This window comes from Odontesthes bonariensis, chromosome 24 (assembly GCF_027942865.1).
Source record: "Odontesthes bonariensis isolate fOdoBon6 chromosome 24, fOdoBon6.hap1, whole genome shotgun sequence".
Classification (NCBI taxonomy): Eukaryota; Metazoa; Chordata; class Actinopteri; order Atheriniformes; family Atherinopsidae; genus Odontesthes; species Odontesthes bonariensis.
Window position 1 is genome coordinate 11,074,911 of NC_134529.1, and position 20,174 is coordinate 11,095,084.

The window sequence follows — 20,174 nt, forward strand, 5'->3', positions numbered from 1 at the left end:
TTCTGAATCATAAGTGTTTTGTCTGCCTTTCCCCTGTCTCAACACTGAGTAGTTGTAAACAAAAACCTGCCCTTAAATGTGAAGATGTTTTAAAGCTTTTGTGTCAAACTGCTACATTCATTGACAGCTGACTCGATAGTTCAGAATTTACAACTTTTATCAGCTAACTAACTAATAACTAATTACTTGTGTAGCACCATGCACCTTTCCTGTGTAGGTACAAAGTGACTCTCATTTAAGTTGGATTGCAAATTTAAATAAGGAAAACACCATGAAGCAGTAAAGCCGACTCATAAAGATTGTTTTCAAGAGCTTTTATTTTCGCTTCTCACTCTTGGTTGTAAGTTGACTATCATGTACTATTACATGGTCATTGTACAGAGCACACCATGACAAATTCAATCATAGAACAGGTGTTTCTATGAAACACATTGTTATAAATATTCTTAAATTGTCCATACGTTTTCCGAGCAAGTCTCCTGAACAGATAGTAGTGTCTCATGCAGACTTAGCCTTCAGTCTGTGAGACCTACTTAATACTGTAAGTAAAATGGAAGGTTGATCTCAAGCTTTCCATCAACAATCTTCGTGTAGGCTTGTACATCCTCTGAAGTCTCCTGTAGAAAACTATTAACTGCATTACCAATCTGGTCTACCACCTGAATGAGCATGTTCATAATGGACTCACACACTCTGTTGAACTCCTCCATATTGACAGCAGGGATCTGGTCGACTATGTACTTAATGTTAGAGACAACTTCACGATAGAACCCATTGATATTGATGAACACATCATCTAAATAATCAGAATTGACAGAGTCAACAAATTCCTGAGTTTTCTCAACAACAACCTTCAGGGTCTCACCTATCTTTTCTAGCATTGTATCAAGATTCTCCATATTTTTGACAAAGTCCACGACTTCATCAAAGATCTTTTTGACTGTTGTTTTGACTTGATCGATGACCTGGCCTCCAGTAAAACCATCACCAACTGGCATTTCTATTTTGATATTGCTTATATTCTCAACAAAATAGTTGTAATACTCTCCCATGTTATCATGGACAATGTGGAATGTTACATCTAGCATATTAGCAATGCTGCTGGTCAGTTTGTTTAGGAGTTCAGGGAGAGTGGTAATCTCATCAGACACAGGCACTTTGAAACGGGTCTCTCTTAAGACCTTAATGACAGCATCAAGGAAGTTCTGGACAGTTTTCTGGTACTGGACAACAGTGTTCCTAAAGAAAATTGACAGCTGGCTCATTTGAACATCATAGTTGATTGCAACATTATAAGCTTCGCTGATTTGGTTACTGACAGAGTCTTTAAGCATCTCCACACTCCCTGTGATATCGTACTTGTCAGCAAATGCTCTGACTGTAGAGATAATGGAGGGGAGTTTTTCCTTCAGCTCACTGAGAATGGCCTCAGGTGCCTCCATGTTGTAGACAATCTGCAGGTTTGTCTTATCAGATGTCCTATAAGATCTGATGATCAAGACGTCGACATCAACCTCTGGGGCAGACTAGATGAAGGAAAAATATAATTGTAGCCATTTCTTGATTTCAGGCTTTAATTTTCCACTATGTCAAAAGGTAAATCATACTCACAGGGAAACGGCCATAGACTCTGGCAGTCATCTGAGATGGGACTCTGCCACTGAACTGGAGGCCAAGGAAGCCTCCAGTGGGAGTAGAAACTGAGGCACTGATGGCATCTCTGTTTGCAGCGTATCGAAGGTTCAAATCAGCAAAAGTAGGACTGGTGATGTCCATGTTCAGTGTATGGCGAGAGACACTAGATGAAAAAGAGAGCATTTCAAATGAAAAATCAGAATTACTTTTTAAACTGTTACATAATGCCAAGGACATATGAATGTGTGCAAAAATGGTGAATATTTACCTTTCATCAGCTTGGCGTTTTCTCCTAAAACGTGAGAAAAAAAGCAGTTAATAACTTATAACTTTATAAATTACTGGAAATAACTTTAAATATGGCTAAACACACAGATGACATTACCTCAAAGCTTGAGCAATGACATGGTTAACCTCCATGGCAAGGTCAGTATGTGTGAGGACAAGCTTGCTAACCAAGTTCAGAAGGTCATTGTCAAAGTTTGCAGTAGTAGATGCTAATGGATGAGAAACAAATTGTGAGATTTGAACTGGTCTTGCAACGTGAGAGGATAATTGTTATGTTCAATGATTTTTTTTTTCTTAACTCACCATTGATGTCGTATTCCAAGACCATGATAGGAGAGGAGGCAGATGACTTAAATGTAACCTTGAAGACAGGAGCATTGCCGTCCAGTTCAGCTTCCATGTTCATTGTGTACAGTGGGCTAACAAGCTTGGCCTTAATAGAGATCATCTGCTTGGAAGTTGTCACTTCAGCAACAGTCTTCTCGTAGATAGTGAAGTCACCCAGACTGCTTGGTTGATTCATATTAATCTCAATGTCAGCTAACAATGAGGAGATTGGTGCAAAGTCAATTGTAGCCTGGGCATTATGTTTCCCATTGGTGTTGAAGTTGAATAGGTTTGCCTCGTTGTTACAAGTATGCTTAAGCTCTGCATACAAACGGCTCATGGAAGCTTCAATCGCCAGATTGGTGTTTACATCCACGCCAATGATCTTGGTTGTGTCATGGTTAAGTTTGGTATCAGCAATAACCTTGAAAGTAGAGCGAAGTTCATTTGTTTTCAGGAATAGATTTGCCTCATTATCCAGGACTCCTAAAACTAGATAGTTTTCAAACACTGTGCCATCCATGTTTGACTTAATGAATGACTCCATGGAAACATACTCAAAGGTTCCTTCGACCTTCAGACTGTGGTCTGCCTCTGCCTTTCCAACTGCATTGATTAGAGGGATGTTGAAATCACCCTTCATCTTCAAGGTGGATACAGCATTTGCTTTTGATTTGGTGTCTGCAACCAGATTTTGCTGTGCTTCCAGGTTGAGTATAGGGAGGGTAATCTTTGCAGTTGTTGCCACAGAGACAGCAGATTCAAAAGTCTCAGTGCTCATGCTGATGGTGCTGTCATGATTTCCTTCAATGTGACGATTTTCAAGGGACATGGAGTTGGCCAACTTGATTCCTCTCTTGGTGGTCAGACTGGTGGTGCCATCGAGTTTGGCTACCAGACTCTCAAACACAGAGACAGTGGTGGCACTCAGACGGAACACAAGATCATCCTCAGAAAACAGTCCAGTATTGGCGTTCAGATTAATGATGGCAGACTTGAAAGACAGCTCTGTGATCAAGTTACCCATAGAGGGAATGCGAATCAGATCCATTATATCAACAAGTGGGGCAGCCTTGCTTTTCTGGTAAACAATCTTGGCATCCACACTAACTGTCTGCTCAGTGGTGGTCAAAATGTTCTCCAGTCCAGTCTGCTCATACAGGTTCAGATCACTGATAGCTGGAGTATGGAAGTCAACAAAAGGCAGATCAATCTCTGGAATGCTGATGGGGTTTCTAAGGAAGTCCAGATTGGCTTCACCATCCATGGCAACATAGATGTCAACTTCATTTCCATTGTTGTCAAGAGTAAAGTTGGTGAACATTTTCCACTGATTGAGGCGAGACTGGAAGACTGTGTTAATCTTTTGGATATCACGGTTGAAGTTGACCAAGTAATCATTCTGCAGGTCCATCTTTGCAGTCAGCAAATTAAAAAGGTTGACCTTGGCATTTCCTTTATTTTCGAATTCAATTAGAAACTCAACAGTACTGATAACGGAGTTGAATGCGTTGGAGATTTTGCCACTGTCTGCGCCATGTAGTTCTGTGTCATGGTTTACTTTCAGTTCAATCTTCATATCCCGACGGCAGGCATGTCCATATACAACAATGAGACTGTTCTTGATGAGTGGAGCTTCTGCTTCATTGCGGATATTGAACTTATAGTAGCTAAGGGTGCCAAATTCAGCTGTAATGTTTTGTTTCAACTTTAGGATGAAAGAGTCTGTGTCACCAATGAAAGATAGGCTGCCAAGGCTGGGAGTTAATGACAACTCGAGCTTACTGTCATGGCTGCTGTCGTGAGCATTAAAGTTTCCTTTGCCTGTACTGTCAGCTGTTAGAGTGAAGGTGAAGCCCTGTTGGCGAGCAACTGATTTCTGGCTTACTGTAACCTCGCTTTTGACATTGGCAATTGGAATGTCCACTACATGAGAGTAAGTTGTATCAGCAGTGGCAGTCATTCCCGCTTCCACACCAATAAAGGCTGTGTTCATAAATTCGGCAGTGTAAGGTGCAGTGGTAGCCTTAACTGTAGTCCTTGTTTGGGCCTGAGCTGATTTGCCATAGAGACTGACTGATGCCATATGTTCAACTTCCAGAGCAACATGGATAAACTTGACAGTCTCCGCAAGGACAACACGCTTCCTTTTTGGGACTGCAATACGAGTACTGCTGTCGAGTTTGTAATTGAATATTTCTAAACTTGGAGAATCTAAACTTGTGCCCTGTGAAGTAAAGGCTCCGGTGAACAGAGGTGTAATTTTATTCTCAGTGGAGTTCTTGAACTCAGCAGATGTTTTGATGGTATAGATGGGAGTTACGAATTTAAACTCACCATAGAGTTTACCAAAGCATGGCACCGCGATCTCACTCGGAATGGTTGGCAGCTTAAACTCAGGCACCTGAAGAGATGTAACAAGCTTTTCCACAGGAACTTGTGGGATGGTTGGGAAAGCAATCTCAGGAAGAGTGATTTCTGGCAATGTGATTTCAGGCAGTGAAGGGAGGTAGTTCAAAGTCAGGTCTCCAAAGAAAGCATCTACATCAAGCAATTCGATCTTAAAGTTTACTATGAAATCAATGAGTTCATTGATTTTCTGCTTGATGTCATCACAGGAAATTGTGGTTGCTTTCACAGTGTAGACACCCATGATGGTGAATTCAGGAATGTCAACCTGTGTTGGGATTTCAAACTGTTCCAGTGCATCCATGTTAAACTTCATTGAAGGCACAACAAGATCCGTAAGAGGAATGGTGAAGGATGGCGTGATGAGCTCAGCTTTCTTCAATTCAGTGAGGAGACCAGCAATGATCTGCTGAATCTCGCTAATGATTTTCTGATCAGGGAACACATTCTTAAACATGTGAACAATCTCGTTGAACATTTCAGTGATAATGATGTTGGCCATTGAAGAGAATTCCTTTACAAACTCAACAAAAGAGTTAATCTGTGGTATGGTATCTAGATCTTTGATTTTCTCTTTTATGTATTCTGCAAACTTCTTAAGGGGATCACACACAAGCTTTTCAAATACATCCTGTGCATTTTGAATAACTTCTGCAACTCTAATTTCTCTCAGACGCTCCACAAAGCCTCGAATAGAGGATAAGACCACGCTGACAAATTCTCGTGTTGCCTCAAGTTTCTGGGGAACTTCAAGTGTTCTGATAATCTCATTCACGTAAATTGTGTACTCAGCGATAATTTCATTGGTCTGTTCAACAAATTCATTGTAATCCAGAGACTTCAGCTTTTGCACAAGAGTGTCAATTTGTTCGTTAAGTTGTCCAATGACATCTCTAATCTCAGTTGCTTTTAAGAAGTCGATAGCATCCTGGAAGATTTGCATAAATTTGGTGGGTATGTCTGCATCTTTCATCATTTTGACAGCAGCCTTGATGGTTTCCTCAATTTTCAACTGTTTAATGAGTTCCACAGCTTTTTTCAGGACAGCCTGTATCTTATTGTCAACCTCAAGCTGTACAAACAACTCTTTTAACTTGGCATAGAATGTGTTGATTCCGCCAATGATGTCAAGGTCCTTGATAATTTCCTTAATGTTATTTGTTATTCTATTGAGATACTCTGTGGGAATAACAGTAACGAAATGCTTAATGATATTTTCGAAGTTCATGGAAGTGAGCTCTTTCTTGAAATCAGCAACAAATTCTGCCATGTCGTATTCCTCAATAATATCTTTAACATAAGCTATGATCTCCTGAAGTGTAGCTTTGATTTGGTATTTGTCATCAATATCTTGCAGGAATGCAATGCTGCTACCCTGCAGTTTTTCCAGGTCAATCTCATGGATCATCTCTCTTATGGTATCAATCACATACAAAATTGTAGCCTTGATGTCAATTGCATTCAGTACTTCCTGGACCTTCTGAATGATATTTTCGGGGAAGTTGCTGCTAACAATAGTGTCCTTGATCATATCAGCAAATTGTTGGATGTAAACAGTGATATCAGCCAGAAGCTTCTTCACAGTAATGCTCAGATTTTCCAAAGAGGCCTCCACATCATCCATGGAGATGGCAAAGTTTTGGGTAACGTCACTGAAATACTGCTGCAGTTGAATTATCTTTCCTTCAATATCCATTTGAGCAACAAAGTCACTTGCGTGCTGGGGAAGAGACTCAAGTCTAGCTCTTACCTCCTCGTTGTTGATAAAGTTTTGCAGTCCTTCTGCCACATGCACAACAAATCCCTTGATGCTTTCCAAAAAGACTGGTAGATTATCAATCAGGGGAAAATGAATCACATGACTCTCTGTGCTCTTGTCATACTTGAGGAAGCCAGCGATGATGAACTCTTGTTTCTCTGTGGAGGCTGTGTTGATGATATTTGTGAGGATGGTGCCAGAAACCTCAACTCCAGCTCTCTCAGCAGTGTTGTAAATTTCAAAGTCCTGATTCAAGGCATGCTCATTGATTTTAGACTTAATTTTATAACTGATCTTCTGCTCCTGAGGTGTCAGGACGCTATCCATTTTGTTGTCATGAGTCATCTCAAGCGAAAAGTCATTTTCAAACTTTAGGGTTGCAGATGCTCTGCAGTCATGTGAGCTGACAATAGCCAGGGGCTGTGCTCTGAGGAGGACCTTGGCATAGAACTGGGCACTGTGCTTTCCGTACATGGTTATGTCTCCATCACCATTGAAGATGGCATCAAGGTTGACATCAAAAGGAACAATGCTGCAACGAACGGTGTGGTCAAATCGCATTTGCTGTGAGTTGAAGCGGGAATTATGGTTGATCTTGGCAGCGAGGCCAATAATTTCGAGTTCGGTATTAGTGTTCATGTGAGTGCCAAAGAGTTTCTCGGTGGTGCTCCACTTTGCGTTAACGCTCAAATCAGCATAGTTGATCTGGTAGGTGTGCTTGATCTCTTCCTCACCATAAATGGCCTTCAGGCTTCCAGTCAGGTCCATCTTGTAAAGCTCTGCCTGCAGCTGAGCCTCATTAATGAAGCTGGCAGCCAGAATTTTCAGGTGGTTGTTAACATTTGCGGAAGCAGTGTAGGGTTTTAGGTCAAATATGATATCGTGAGTGTAAGAAGCATACTCACTTGCACTGGCTTCAGCCTTTGAACTGAAGTCAAGGCTAGAGAGAGTTATGGTCAAAGTGTTGGAATTATCAGCCTTCATGTCACCCATTGCAGCCTTATTCGTAATGGATAGAGTACCCTCTGTTGCATCAAGCCCAGCACTGAAGGTGTTTTCCAAGGAGAGGGGGCTTTGGAGGGTCGTTGTTCCACTTGTGATCAATCCATCCTTGTTCATTTTAAGTGTGCTCTTGTGCATTGCCTCATTCTCAAGAAGTTTCACATTGGCATCACAATTTACAGCTAGACCATCAGCATCAAGAGAGGCAGTCAGGAGAGAGTAAACACGGTTTTCAGAGTGGTCTCCATTTGTCTCCAGCCTGATTGTGACTTCACCAGCACCAACAGCAGCTTCAGCCTGGTTGCGAATCTTCATACCAAGAGCAAGAGCACTTGCATCACATTTCATGGACAGCTTATTATCTTTGAAGGTAAGTTCGGCTGCATGAGTGAGGATGTCTTCAAATGCATTGGTGTTAGACACAACTGACAATTCGCCATTGGCAAGTGTTGCTGCAATTGTGTTCTTGGCCTTAACAATTGTGGAGTCAAACTGAACACTAGAATCAATCTTTGCTTCTGGTCTGAATGGGGCAATATTAAATGACTGTTCTGACACAGTCTTGCCATAGATGGGTCCGGCTTTGATCATCCCCTCAAAGTTGTTGTCAGCAGTTATCTCTTCAGTGTTGAATCCAGCCATACCTGTGTGTTCTAGTTTGATATCGAGACCAAATGGACTTGTGGCTTCAATCTTGCTGATTGATTTCAAATTGACTTTATCTGAGATGACTGCCTCTTCTTCAATATTAATGCTGGCTTCAATGAACTTATGGGTCAAAGAACCTTTTATTTGGGCCTTGATGGAATCAGTGGTGGCCACCATTCCAGAGCCTAAATGTTAAAAAAAGAGGAAAATATAACTGAGGTCAAATAAATTCATAGAGTGACTACTTTACAGCAAAACCTTAAAAGCAATATAACACAGAAATACACAACTGACAACGTATGGCTCAGTATAAGATATCAACATGGTACTAGACATGAAAGTCCCCAAAAAATTGTGAGAACAGTGCTACTTGCATCTCAATATTTACAAATTTCCAAAGTCTTCTCTGATTGGTCACACAAATCTGCATTAGTTCTGTTGAAATTTTTAATCTTAAAAAGCTTTTTATTTTATCCAAAATTAGTTATGCACTAAGAGCAGGGCAATTATTGTTTTTCAAGAATATGTAAACTGCCAAATTCCTTTAACAATACCTAAAAACTGACATTTCTGTCATTGTTGGGCCAGATACTGTCCTTTTGATGATAAATAATGCATAACGGGTCATGTACAAACATTTCAAACATTCTAACTTAAAAGAACAAGGCATAATTTTAACTTAGTTAAAGATTGTAATAATACTGCAAATCCTACAACTTTAAAAAATCATCACTATGAAATACCTTCAATTGCCATGGAAAGAATGTCAATCGGGGAAGTTCCTTTCACATCAAACTTAGCTGAGTAGCTTGGTGGTTCCACAACATCTTTGCCAGCAGCCAGTGAGGCCTCCATGTCATAAAGGTTGCTTGTCATCGTAGCTGAAAGATCAGCTTGGCCAAAGAGAGGAACAGACAGAGTGAAGCTCTCTGGAACAACAAGCTCTGGGATGGGGATCTCCATGGAGACAATTTCAAGGCCAAACTTGGGTAGAGACACACTAGGAGTGCTCAGAGCTGGTGGGAAGTTAAGCTCCTCTGTTGACTTTCCTCCAAGAGGCAGAGGAATAACAATTGTGAAGCGCTCATTGTTGAATTGGTACACAGCCTTTGCCTCGCTGTTTGAAACACAGAAATGAATACATAAACTTTTTTTGGGAAAAAAAATCTGCTCATTTTGATATTCGTGGTGGAGGTGTTCACACTTACGTGTTCATGAAGAGTTTCTCTGGCAGGGAAATCTCAGGTATATCGGGCAGTCTGAAGTTCTGCATGTAAGGGAGCACTTGAGCTCCACAATTTTCCATGTAATTGTTTGCAGCCTAAAACGAGAGGCATTGTTTTATGTTTGGTTCCAGTTTTACAAAGAAAATCTGAACGAGTGAGGAAAAACATATACCTCAACAAACTTCGTGAAGATGTGACGGACTTTCATGTCGGTCTGTCCCACCTGCATGTCAAGAATCTCATTGCCATAATTCTCAATGAATTCACCATTTGGCAGGGAGGTGGTCTTGGTGTTCACATCAGACTTGACCTCAACCTCAATCTTGGTGGCATCTGCAACAATAATAATAAAGAATAAACACATTACAACAGAAATAAAATAAATAACTAAACAATACAAAAAAAAGAAAACAAAATCTTATCAGGCGTTTCCTCTTTAACAAAATGACAGGTTTGACAAGGTCTAACAAGAAACTAGGTGCCTTGCATGATAAATCTAGAGTATAGCAAGGACATACGAGAGGCATTTTCCTTCTGTCATGCTTCGTATTCATACTGAATTGCATTTAAATGGTTAATTGCCATTTTATTGGTTTGAGACTTTTAAATCCCCAAATGTCTTCTATGTTTTGCATGTTATTCATATTTAAATGAACTAATAAATAAAAGAAAGATAAGTTTGAAATTTACATTACCATATTTAATTTCAATTTTCTGCTCAGAGACGGCATCCATGACTTTGATTTCACTCGCAAGTTCCAGTTCCAGTCCTTCATCATTTTTTACGTTAGCTGTGACAGTGGCATCAACATTGACTGAGGGCACCAGAAGCTGGACTTGCAGCATACCTTCCTTCGTGTCCTTCAGACTGAAAGATGTACAGTTAATTAGTCAGCAAACTGTGTATCATACGGATAATGTTAATGTTATTTTGTGAGGGTTCGTGACTGATCTCTTACTTGGCACGGCCAACCAGGGAGAGCTCTGGGATGTTCTTGTTTACTAAGTCAAGAGAGATGGAATGAGTTCCTTTGCCCTTTGTTCTTCCATCAACAATGCCCAGCCTCAGCCCAGCCTCCACATCGAAATCAGGGATCTGGATGTCTGCAGTGATCACATTCTTCCTTCTGTTGTATTTCATGACTGCTCTGGCTTCAGTTGGCTCTGCACCTGTTGTTGCAAATTTGAATGGTTTAAACCTTAGTGCCTCTCCAAACAGCCAGTAAAAAGATGGGAAAATAAGTGAATTTTAGACATTACCCTCAGCCGTCAGAATGAACTTCAGAGAGTCAACCTTCTGCCGACCCTCTTCTCCCTCCTTGAGGAGCTCGTAGGCAACAGTGGCTGTATACTCAGTTACTTCACCGGTAGGGTGGAGCTCCAAAGCAAATCTATGTAGAGAATTTGACAGCATTTCTGAGTAGGATAGTTAGATTTAAATATTAATTGTCAGTTGGTTGTTTAGGAAGTTGTACTCACTTGCTGTCTCCTGTGAACGGGAAGTAAGGGGCTGTCTCTTGAGAGAAAGCATCAATGTATTGCAGAGCAGTGCAGTATTTCATTCCAGCAAAGACTGGGGTGCACTCGTTAACATCAACTTTGTCCATAACCATTGGAGGGATTGTCTTTAGTTCTGATCCAGTCACTGCCACCAAGGTGTTTCTAAATTTCAAATATAGCAAAGATTAGATATTTTTTTCTTAGATGATGTCTGAAAATTGTCAGTTATATGGACTTACGTCATTTTGATGAGCTTGGTAGGGTTTGTTGGAGCAGGAATGGTCAGCTTAACCTGATCACGTCCCATGGAGATCTTGGCACTGATTCCACTCTCATGAAAAATGTTGGTGTGCATCTCCAGCCCAGAGTTGACATATTCCGGGAAGTGAGATCCAACCTGAGTGACAAACTCAATGCCAGCGGATGGCATGAAGGTCACTGTGGTCTGTGTGGAATTACGGTAGATTGGTTAACGACTGTGTTGATGCAGTGAAAAGAAAATCACAGGTGACATTCAAATGCATTTAAGGATAACTACCATGTCACGATTAAGCTGCAATCCGCCTTTGAAACCAGGGGTGAATGTGCCAGACAGTGCAATCCTCAGAGGGACACCAGTGACAGTCGGAAGAAAGAATTCGTTGTCCATGAAGATGTAATGGGCAAAGATTGTGGTGTCATGTTTTGTTAGCAGGGCTTTTAATACCTGTGATGTGGAAAATCAAGCACATAAATAAGGCATCTCTAAATAAATGACTTGTTTTAATTTTGAGTATTTAATACTTCTAACTTACTTCAGATGGGAACATCTTTAACATGCTGTCAATCATCATGCCAGCAGAGTAGGTCATCTCCTCGATATCGTTGGTCCTCAGATAGCCCAGCTCATTTCCCAGGAGTCTCAGATAAACCATTGCCTCTGGAGACTCTGCAGCCTTCAGTTCCCTCACCAGTTTGCCGAGATTGTTTCCGATCTCCTTCATCAGGTTCTGGGAGGCCTGAGTACAAATGAGTACAGTCTCTTGAATACTTGAATATGGGGAAAATGAACAGGCAATAACAAATTATTTTAGTCTGATTAATGCATGCAAAGCAGGTCATTCTGACTACCTCGGTCCTCATACTGTTCTTCTTCAGGGCAGGCACGATATTCTGCATGATGTCGTTGAATGAGTCTGGCATGTTGTCAGAGACAAAGTACATTGTCTTCAGGGCAGTATCAGGGAAGAATCCATTCTCTCCAAACAGAGCATCAACCGTTGGCTCAAATCTTTTGCCCTCTATGCCAATCTGCAAAATCACAAATATTTCCACAAGTAAAACTTGACATATGAACAAAAAGCCTACAGGCATAATATGGGGTTAGACATTTTGAAATGTTTACCTCCATCATGTCAATCTCAAAGCCGAATGCCTTCAGAGTCATGTCAAGCATGACTTCCTTGGGCAGGTAGCTGGCACCATCAAAGATCATGTTGCCCTCCAGGGATCCGATCTTGTAGTTGCGAGAAAAGTTAATGGGTTCGTCAGTGGACCCAATGTCATTAACCTGCATGGCATCGAGAATCTTCTGTCTCAGTCTGTAAGAAAGAAAACAAATATTGTAAATGCAGGTGGTGATGAAGTCAGTGCTCCCACGAATCATGAAATTGCACTATTTCTCCCTTACTCAAACGTCTCAGGATCAGTTGACAACCTAATGTTGTTGATGTGGGAGATGACAAAGCTCTTTAGTTGCTGGTCCTCTTCACTGGGCAAAGCGCTAGTCAGCTGGGTGAGCTCACTTGGCTGGGGGTCCTTCATCAGTACCAGGTATGCAGCGATACGCTCCTGCACAGGGTTACCTTTGTCCATAAGCACCTGCATGAAAACTTCTCTGTCCTGTGACCAAAAGAGTAAAATAAATGAATCATCAACTGAATCTTACACTAGAAATATTGAGAACAACAATCCAACAATCCGTTCGACTAACTGCTTGACCAACCTCCTGAGGGACTGAGATCTGCCTGTACACTTGGATAGCAGCTTGCTGCACATTCTGGGAGGCGGCGGGTTGCTTCACACACTGGATCACAGCATTTCTGAGTGCAGGACTAGCACGAATCACGGCTGGGGCCATGTTTCCAATCACCTATAGTAAAAGGAGAGGTAATTTAGATTTTTTCATTAGCTATAACCCATGTTCAGAAATGCTTTGGAATAGGTCAGTTTTAAGTTTGGCCTGTAAAGGATACATCCTTTAAAGGCATTTTTTAAAAACACCTTTAGAAAATTCTTGGGTTTTCTGAAAAAAAACTTCAACTTGTTCACTAAAACCTTTTACATTTCTGAATTTTTGGATCTTTAGATGCATTTATCTATTAAATGTTTTATTTTGTATTATCATAATCATTACTATCTTTTAGGCTAAATGCCTTCTTAGAAAATAATAATTATTGTATTTACTGCAATTACCTGAAATGTATTTCCTTAGAATAATTGATACTGAAAGGTTTTTGGAATTACCTTTGCTTGAGGGGATAAAGTGTTGCACAACACAAACATTCATACACAACCACAGAGTCTACATCATGAGGCAAAATTAATCAATTTCATAGCTTTGGATGCCTACCCTCAGCGTCATGAAAGTCTGGTCCTTTTCTCCAGTACAGTCGCCCAACTCAGCAGCCATGAACTCAGCAACTGACTGAATCTCAGGAGTCACTTCTCCTTCAGCTTTGTAATGCCTGTTGAAGGGAAAGAAACAATTCAAATGAAACCCTGAAAACCTGAAAACCTTATTTTACACAAAGTGGAAACTCTCTTGGATGAAGTGTTGTTGAGGAATGCTTCTCTTAAAGATAAATTATTTATTTACCTCTTGACGACGTTGCTCAGAGCATACATGATGGGCTTGCTGTGTTTGTATTTGGCCATCTCAAGCATGTCATGGATCAGGAGGGAGGAAGGGTTGGACATGAGTCCCAAGGCAAAAATAGTAGCATCAACCTCCAGGGAGGTGGTATCGAAGGTCCTGAGGATTTGCATGATGGCACTGCTGCACTCAGGGGTTCCACACTGGGCCAGAACCTGGTAGGTCAGGAGGCGGGACACGCTGACAGCCTCAGGAATGGCGGGGCTCAGGGTTTCAGTTTTCATTCCACGAACCACGGAAACAAGCTTCTGGAAGAGGTGGGCCCTCCTCTCGCCTTCGGTCTCGGGCAGAGCGGCCAGTTCTCTCAAGAGATTCAGAGCTGCTTCTTTATCCTGAATGGCACTCTTGTCCTCAACAGTCTCCATGTGAAGACCCTTGGCGTTATCACCTTGAATCACAGACAACAAGACTATGATGAGACACTGCTGTTGTCAGAGGCTGCTCTAAAGCAGATTTTGATTAAATTGGAAAATGGATTAAACCTAATTTTCAATTTAGACAAAATACCACATTTCTAATGATACATACAGGTATTTGAACAACATATTCTGCCAACCAGATGACTTCTTTTTCTGGGAAGGTTTTACTTATTTTTCAGCAACACAAGATGAGACTACATTTTTTTGCTAAAAGAAGTCCGTTCAAACTTCATTTGAAATGAATGCCCTCATTAAAATCTGAATTTGCAAATACTTAAATGATTACATTACCATATTACACAGTCTTCAGGTTGTTTTTAGAAACCTGGTTTAAATAATCAAAGCAATTAGGGTTTAACAAAAAACTTACTGCGGTCAAAGACTCTGTCGTTGTGAGGAGAAACCTCAATCAGAGTCAGCTCCTGATTTCCAACATTGGTAACTCCATTGGTTCCTCTGCAGCGGCAAAAAAAAGAAAAATCTTTAACTGGTTGTACAATGTTAGTGCTTGTGTGTACAGTAGCCTTATGCAAAAGAGCACTCTATGGAGTCTTGAGACTTACTTGTGCGAAAATGGGATGAGGATGTGATTCTCAGTGCAGGATCCAGAGGTCATGTGCTTTTTCTCATTGTCAAATTTGTAGTTGCAAGTTTGAGAGCTTTTGACCAGTTGAGAAAGAGGGTAGTGCTGGAGAGAGATAATGGTGTTCATTTAAAATGATGAATATGAAATGCTTTCATAGCATAAGAAAGGTAGTTATAGTTAGAGCTGTCATGAAGAGATAATGATTAACTTTTTCATGCAGCCACCTTACATCATGACTTAGTCTTACCATGCCAGTGATAAGTGCCAGAGGGCTGTTGTGATCTCTCATTGGCACAAATTTATCACATCTGGACAGATCTCTGTTTAAGGTGATGTCGGTTGCAATATCCTCTCTAGCATTGATATCGTAGTATGTCTTGCACTTGCCATGGATGGTAGGCTAAAATAAGAAGAAATAAACACATTTATCATGTAAAAAAATAGAAGTTGACCATTGTCTTAATTTGGAGCATTTTTCCTGATAAAACACTGTACCATGTTCTTGTTCTTGTGTTCCTCCACCAGAGGCACGGCCAAGGCAGAGATGATGCCCCTCTTGAAGTTCAGGATAGTTGTTGTCTCCCCATCCTCAGGGTACAGTTTCACATCGTACTCACCTTCAACCACAACCTTCAGAGGATATCTAAACAAAATTGTATGACATTTACATCAGTTTTCAGTGCACACACACTCCAGGGCAGTTTTTATTTATGGATTCTTTAATATTGTGCCATTTTCATGGAGTACTGTACCTCTCCATTTCAGCAGCAAAGGCATCAGAGCTGGCAGCAGGACTGAACACAGGGTTGCCCTCTGCATCCATGTCCACCACCTCTCTCAGCGTGCAGCCGGTGGTGCGGACAATGAAACTACATGTCTGTGGCACTTCAATTTCAACCTGAGTAAGAAGGTAAAGTTTTCTTTGCACATGAGATGGAATGGGATGATCTGATGACTAAGGATGATTGTGAAATATATTTGTTGTACCTTGCAGGAAGCCTTGGGTCCGTTTTTGAGCTGCGAGGCTCCGTTGATTGAATTCAGAGATTCAGCTTCATACTGGTATTCATACTTGTGCAGGGTCTTGTATCTTTGTGCCACTAGATTAGATTAAAGGAAAAAATATGCATGCAATATCAAATAATTAGTCCTGTTAAAATGAATATTGACTGGATGTGAACGTACAAATGAAACTTGTTAACCCAAGCACGATCACAGCAAACAGTAACTTAGAATAGAAATAGAATAGAATGTTCAAATGTATTGAATAAAGTATTTATTCAATACATGCTCTACTTACGCAGGCAAGTTGGTTGTTCTTCTTCTTGGGCAACTGTTCCGAAAGAATCAGATTATTAGGTCATTTTCTGATATATGATATGATGAATGTTAATTACAATGCAGTTAAATGTTCATTGTTTTAAATAAAATGCACTAAAATATAGCCAGACACAGGTATGTAACACCTAATTTAGAGTAACACAAGTTTAATGTTGGTCTGTGTAAAAAAAAAAAAAACACAGGGCACATTAGAAAACTTAAGATTTACCATCAAAAGTTTACTACAACCGGTAAATCAAAAACACAAAAAAGAATAAAACTTGTTTAAAATGTTTAAAATCTAGATGGGAAGAACTACTTACAAGCCAAGGCAGATGTGCTGAGGAGCAGCAAAAAGCAGAGCTTTGAGTCTCCCATGATGGGTTCCTTAAAGCTCTCTCCCTTGGGGTTGGCGAGTACTCGGACGAGACTGATGTCTCAGCCTGAGCTTGAGCGTTTTATACTCTCAGCTGGACTCTGTCAGTGGACTGGGAGGCACAGACAGAGCTTTGAATGCTCAAAGTCCACTACACCCTCCTCTGTGGAGGGACAAAGGCAAAAGGTTTAGAAAGATACTTATAGATCCAAGCTTACGTGCAAAACTGATAAATTGTACTGAGAGGGTTTCTCCTTTTAACTGGGTTACAGATGTCCTTTTGGTTACTTAAATTTGTGTGGAGATTTTTATTTTCATTTTAAGAACATTTAGGGTAACTCCTATTGGTCTTTTCTGGTCTTTTTTATCCTGCATCAATGCATCTAGACATCCATTAGGATTGTTTGCTCAGTTATATTGCACACATTTATTTGACCCTTTCTGATTATATATTGGCTAGTTCTAGCTGGCTAATAACCTATTCATATTTGCAATTATCATTTGTTAATGTTCATGTGACCAAGGGTCAGACGAAAAAAATAAACAGTTTTGACTTTAAAATCAGGTTAGAATCATTTCTCGGATTGAACAAATGGAATATTACACAGATTAGATCAAGTTCACAAGGAGGAAGAAGATATTCTTAAAATGTTTGCTGCAAAAATTGAAGTTCAGTCAATAAAGCCAACAGCTGCAGTTTGAATTAGGTCACTGATTGATACTCATTAGTGATCACTGAGTGATCAAAGCATGTTCCCAACACAAAGTTCCTCTAGTGGTCAAAAAAGATAGACTTATCAGCTGCTTTATTTGTTGATAATATTGACCCAAAGACAAAACAGAACCATACAGCAGTATTTCCTCTGTTAGACAATGTTTGATTGGTCCTTTATTGTTGGTTTGGTCATTTTATGACAGTGCAAATTATTAAAACATGCTGACGTGCACCAGCATCAGCCAGAAAACTACTTTTTATCTATCTGGGATCAATAAGACAAACATTTTTACAACATTTATAAGTACTTATTTAATAGTAAACAGAACACATTTAAATCTTACTCTTCTCACTTATTTTTCAAGTGACTATTTCTAATAAGAATAACCATAGTTATAATACTCACAGTATTGCCTCTGGTATATGAGCTAGATGCTTGTTGTTCTGCTTCCAATGTCCAAAATGAAGACAGAGAAAACATTTGCCAAACTTTTTGGGTTTAGGAGACTGAACTTTGATCAACAAAGATTCAAAGGTCCATGCTGAGTTTGATTTGCTGTTTGAATTGGGGCTGCAGTTCATTCTGTGGCAGGAACAGCACATGGTGCACAGGGTGTATGTTGTGTAATGGCCTGCTGGACTATATCCCCATCAGCTTATTTAAAAGTACAGACATGAAAAGAAAGTCTCTGAATGCAGCATTTTAAGGCTTTAGGTGAAACTATCAGTTTTTTTAAATTTTTTTAAGTTTTTTTTACAGTTACATAAAGATGGGGGATTGGGTGCACATAATATTGGATTATTCTTATGGTTTTGTTGATGGTGACACAAGCTTTTTGCAGACAGTCTGACATGTGTCCTCAAGGCTGACAAGACTCACTCACCACCTGAGACATACAGTCTGAATCAAATCAAATCAAATCAAATTTATTTATATAGCACATTTCATGTACAAACAGTTCAAAGTGCTTTACATAAAATAAAAGCATTGCAGCAGGGAGTGCAAGAAGCATTAAAAATACATAAAAGAATATAAAGAGAAACAAATTAAATCATTTAAATGAATTTAAAAACACGCAACAGTCTAGATAAGTTAAAATATAATGACCCTACGCTTTAGGGAGAGGGGATACAAACAGGATAATCTGCAAACAGCATACAGAAGAGTGAAATCTATGGACATAAAACATCTCCTACAAAAAACACAAAGAACACCGCACAATTCAAATGTCTATTTTGTGACTAAGTACAGTAAACAGTACAACCAAATATGCAATATCATCAAAAATAATTGGAATATTTTTACATGGAGATCCAATGCTGCTTGAACTGTTTCCTAATCTACCCTCCTTTGCCTCCAGGAGAGCACCTACTTTACAGGACAAGCTGGTCCAAAGTCATCTTGCCCCAAGAACTTCATGGCTCCAGAAACCAAAGGGCACCTACCCCTGCGGACATTGCTGCCACTGTGAGAACATTTCCAAAAGCAACACCTTTGTAGACATATTCAAACAAAAAACATACAAAATGAACCACTTTGCCAACTGCAACACCAAATGTGTAGTTTACCGTCTGGAATGCCCCTGTGGCCACTTTTACATTGGAAGAACTAAAAGAAGATTCAAAGACCGCCTCGGGGAACATAAGACTGCAATTCGCACAATAAACCAGAACTATGCTATGGCTGTGCATTACGAAGAGGCAGGGCATGGAAGCCCATCTTCCCTAAGAGCAGTGGTTCTTTAGAGTGTACCTCCTAATATAAGAGGAGGAGACAGAGTAAAAAAACTTCTACAAAGAGAAACATTTTGGATTGTTACTTTACAGGCTACCAAACCACCAGGACTTAATGATGAAGTGGACTATTTACCATTCTTATGACAAAAAAACAAAAAAACACACAAAAACCTCCTTGATAGATCTGTTCTTCTGAATGTGCCCTATACCAGTGTGTGAATATTAGCCTTCAAAGAAAGTGTAGTGCTTGTTGTTACTCAGTGGACCCACAACTAAAAAATGTTATGATCTGTGTATATTAATCTCATACTTAACTGAACATTAGTTTTCAGTCATGACTGGTGCTTTGTGTAAACTTGTTTTATTCATGCTTTGTGCAACTTGAATTTTGTTAATGCTTTGTGCAACTAAGTCTCACAACTACCTGTTCACTTTGGTTAAGTGGATGGGCCACGCCCACCACCAATGACTAATTAACAGCTGTGATATATTGTGTCTTGTGATTGAATGACTGCACCCTGACAAAGACCGTGAAAGGTCGAAACGCGTCGGTCAGTCCTTTGCCTTAAAGATAAGTAAAAAATAATGAAACCGGAGTGCCACAGTTTCCTGCCTTTTCTTTTATGATACTTACCACCCACAAAGACTGTTTGAGCACCTGTGTTTAAGACTTGGATCCTCGTAGCGCTTCCGTTTTTCCCTTTTTTCTAAGTTAAAATATATTTCATGCATAGACACATGAGAACAGTCTTTAACCTGGATTTAAAAATGTCTCCATTTGGTGAAAGTTTAATCTCCACTGGCAGTTTGTTCCACTTGTTTGCAGCATAACAGCTAAATGCTGCTTCTCCATGTTTAGTCTGGACTCTGGACTGACCTGAGTCCTTGGATCTAAGAGCTCTGCTGGGTTTATATTCTCTGAACATATCACAGATCTAATTTGGGCCTAAACCGTTCTGGGATTTGTAAACCATCAGCAGGCTTTTAAAATCTATTCTGTGACTGACTGGAAGCCAGTGTAAGGATTTTAAAACTGGTGTGATGTGTTCAGATCTCTTAGTCCGGGTTAAAACTCTAGCAGCAGCGTTCTGGATGAGCTCCAGATGTTTAATGCTATTTTTGGGAAGTCCAGTTAAAGGAGCGTTACAGTAATCGAGTCTACTGGAGATGAATGCATGGATGAGTTTCTCCTGATCTTTTTGGGAGAGGAAACCTTTAATTCTGTTGATGTTTCTGAGATGGTAAAAAGCTGCCTTGGTGACAGCTTTGATGTGGCTGCTGAAAGTCAGATCTGAGTCTATCAACACTCCGAG

At 40.1% G+C, this 20,174-nt stretch overlaps 1 protein-coding gene across 1 annotated transcript; it reads right to left on the bottom strand.

The window, feature by feature from the left end:
- Positions 1 to 533: 533 nt before the first annotated feature.
- apobb.1 (apolipoprotein Bb, tandem duplicate 1) lies at positions 534 to 16,411 on the bottom strand. Its single transcript, XM_075459796.1, has 29 exons — positions 16,357 to 16,411; positions 16,014 to 16,046; positions 15,701 to 15,813; positions 15,466 to 15,611; positions 15,209 to 15,356; positions 14,961 to 15,113; positions 14,691 to 14,815; positions 14,498 to 14,583; positions 13,652 to 14,096; positions 13,406 to 13,520; positions 12,779 to 12,925; positions 12,464 to 12,675; positions 12,179 to 12,374; positions 11,905 to 12,084; positions 11,589 to 11,792; positions 11,333 to 11,500; positions 11,034 to 11,239; positions 10,774 to 10,956; positions 10,555 to 10,685; positions 10,254 to 10,464; positions 9,990 to 10,162; positions 9,467 to 9,627; positions 9,277 to 9,389; positions 8,812 to 9,185; positions 2,227 to 8,253; positions 2,021 to 2,132; positions 1,904 to 1,927; positions 1,612 to 1,798; positions 534 to 1,526 (listed from the first exon to the last, which is right to left on the bottom strand). The coding sequence occupies exons 1-29, from the start codon at positions 16,409 to 16,411 to the stop codon at positions 534 to 536; spliced, it is 11,421 nt and encodes a 3,806-aa protein (XP_075315911.1).
- Positions 16,412 to 20,174: the final 3,763 nt, after the last annotated feature.

What these genes read in the sequence shown, in the direction of transcription:
- apobb.1 (XM_075459796.1), bottom strand. Translation starts at nt 16,411, where the DNA reads ATGGGAGACTCAAAGCTCTGCTTTTTGCTGCTCCTCAGCACATCTGCC. An exon ending in TAAAGATGTTCCCATCTGAA is followed by an intron (nt 11,501 to 11,588) that starts GTAAGTTAGAAG and finishes TCCACATCACAG; the next exon opens with GTATTAAAAGCCCTGCTAAC. An exon ending in GTTCATTCTGACGGCTGAGG is followed by an intron (nt 10,465 to 10,554) that starts GTAATGTCTAAA and finishes TTGCAACAACAG; the next exon opens with GTGCAGAGCCAACTGAAGCC.